This window comes from Crocuta crocuta, unplaced genomic scaffold (assembly GCF_008692635.1).
Source record: "Crocuta crocuta isolate KB4526 unplaced genomic scaffold, BGI_CrCroc_1.0 scaffold24, whole genome shotgun sequence".
NCBI classification, from domain to species: domain Eukaryota; kingdom Metazoa; phylum Chordata; class Mammalia; order Carnivora; family Hyaenidae; genus Crocuta; species Crocuta crocuta.
In genome coordinates, this window is record NW_027530974.1 from 9,014,255 (window position 1) to 9,015,996 (window position 1,742).

Below are 1,742 nucleotides of genomic sequence, written 5' to 3' on the forward strand. Positions count from 1 at the left end.
GCTGCCGGGCCGCCGCCGCCGCCAGTCCGCCCGCTGGGTTGTCAGAACAAGCGGCACCTCGCCTCCTGCGTGTCCCTGCAGAGCCCCGACATAATTAGACAGCCCCGAGCCGGCTCGGAAACCCGAAATCCCTGCTCCGGCGCTCGCCCACCGCAAAGTTGTGGCAACAGCCCTCACTCTGTTCTCTCTCCCTCTCCCTGGTCTCACTTACACACATGCACACGCGCCCCCACAGGAGCCCTCGGAGGGAGCGAGTTCTTCGCCTCCCACCTGAGTCTCAGGCGCCCAGCGCCGCGCAGAGGTGCGGACCCCGCCCGCCGGGGCTCGGCGCGCGGAGCCGGCACTCGGCCTCCGCGAAGGGGAGCTGCCCCCGCCTCGCGCTTGCAGCCCCGGCGGGGACAGTTCGTCCTCCACGGAGGGGCTCGGCTGCATTCGGACCAGTCCGCAGAGCCACCCCCTCCACCCCAGGCCGGAAGACAAAGCGGCCGGTCTGCCCCGGGGTCCCTGCGCCCCACAGCGCGCACGGTCGGAGCCCCCTGAGAAGTGCCGGTCCCCGTGGGGTGTCCCCTCGTGCCCCGAGGGGTGAGGGGAGGGCGGAAAGGGAGGGCCCTGGAAAGCAGGAAGGTTTAAAATAGTCGACGGAAAGGAGAGGGGGAAGGGAACGGGTGACACATCGGTCACATAAGCCCGGATTCTGATTTCGAGTGAAGACAAGACCCACGCTGCTGCGCCCGCATAGACCTCTGCTCCAGACATTTCCAGCTCCAAATGTCAAAGAGAAAGAAAAGAGCAGAAAAGAAAAAACAAAAACAACAACAAAAAAAAACCCCAGCAAAGGCAGGGACTACCACCTATTTAGGTAACCATCGGCCGCGGCCCTCCTCCCCCCGGCGCGACTCCGCCGCTCGTTTCAGCTGGGGCTGCAGAGGACTTCACGGCCGCCGCAGCCAGGCGGGGGCCGGGGGTGCGGGGGCTTCCCCGGCNCAACGGGTTGCAGTGCGGCGCGCTCTGCCGGCGCCGCGGGCTCCACGCGCCAGAGGCCGCGTGCACCCCGCCGGGATTCCCACGGTCACGCAGCCGGGCGCCGGGCGGCTGCGGGGGCCGAAGCGGGAGGAGCCTGCGGCTAGCCGGCCCAGCACCGCGCAGCCTCCCCACTTCTACCCCGGGGATGCTCCCAGAGCTTCCCTGCGAGGGAGAAGCTGCTTAGGACTCCTTCAATAACACAGATACCTAGAGCGAGCCCCGAAGCAATTGGGGAGTGGAGTGTTTCCACACTGAGCCCCGTAACTGGGAGGTGCAACCCAGCTCAGGCAGAAGTGTGCGGGCCCCTTCTCCAGACAGAAAAGAGCCTTTTTTTAAGCAGGGGGGAGGGGGAGGGGGAAGGAAGTAAAAAAATGAATAAATAAGAGAAGAAATAGTAAAGATCGGAGAGGAAGTTAAAGAGCCAAAAAGGATTTTCTCTTTCCTTTCTCTTCCTGGTGACTCGGGCCCCCAGAATCTCGCTGGAGAGACAGGCAGGGCGCACAGACGCCTGCCTGACTGCCAGCAACTGCTTCAAAACCCCAAGCTCGTCTCTTCGCCCCACTCTTAGGCAGACCCAAAATTGGTCAGGAAAAAAAAAAGGTGGGGGGGAGGGTAAGTGGGACACGAGCTTCGAAGGAGGGAAGTGAAAGAAGGCAGCGTCCACATCCTTCGTCTCCAGCTTCGCCCTGGCGCTCTCCGCGCGAACCGGAGAGGCGGGC

At 63.9% G+C, this 1,742-nt stretch overlaps 1 protein-coding gene across 1 annotated transcript in view; it reads right to left on the reverse strand.

The window, feature by feature from the left end:
- The window catches only part of TFAP2A (transcription factor AP-2 alpha), a 16,747-nt gene that overhangs the window by 14,640 nt on the left and 365 nt on the right, over positions 1-1,742 (reverse strand). Inside the window, exons 2-3 of the mRNA XM_077769977.1 lie at positions 865-1,092; positions 271-426 (exon numbers count right to left, since the gene is read on the reverse strand). Of these exons, the coding sequence (XP_077626103.1) occupies positions 271-426; positions 865-1,092 (384 nt within the window). The remainder of the gene's footprint in view (positions 1-270; positions 427-864; positions 1,093-1,742) is intronic.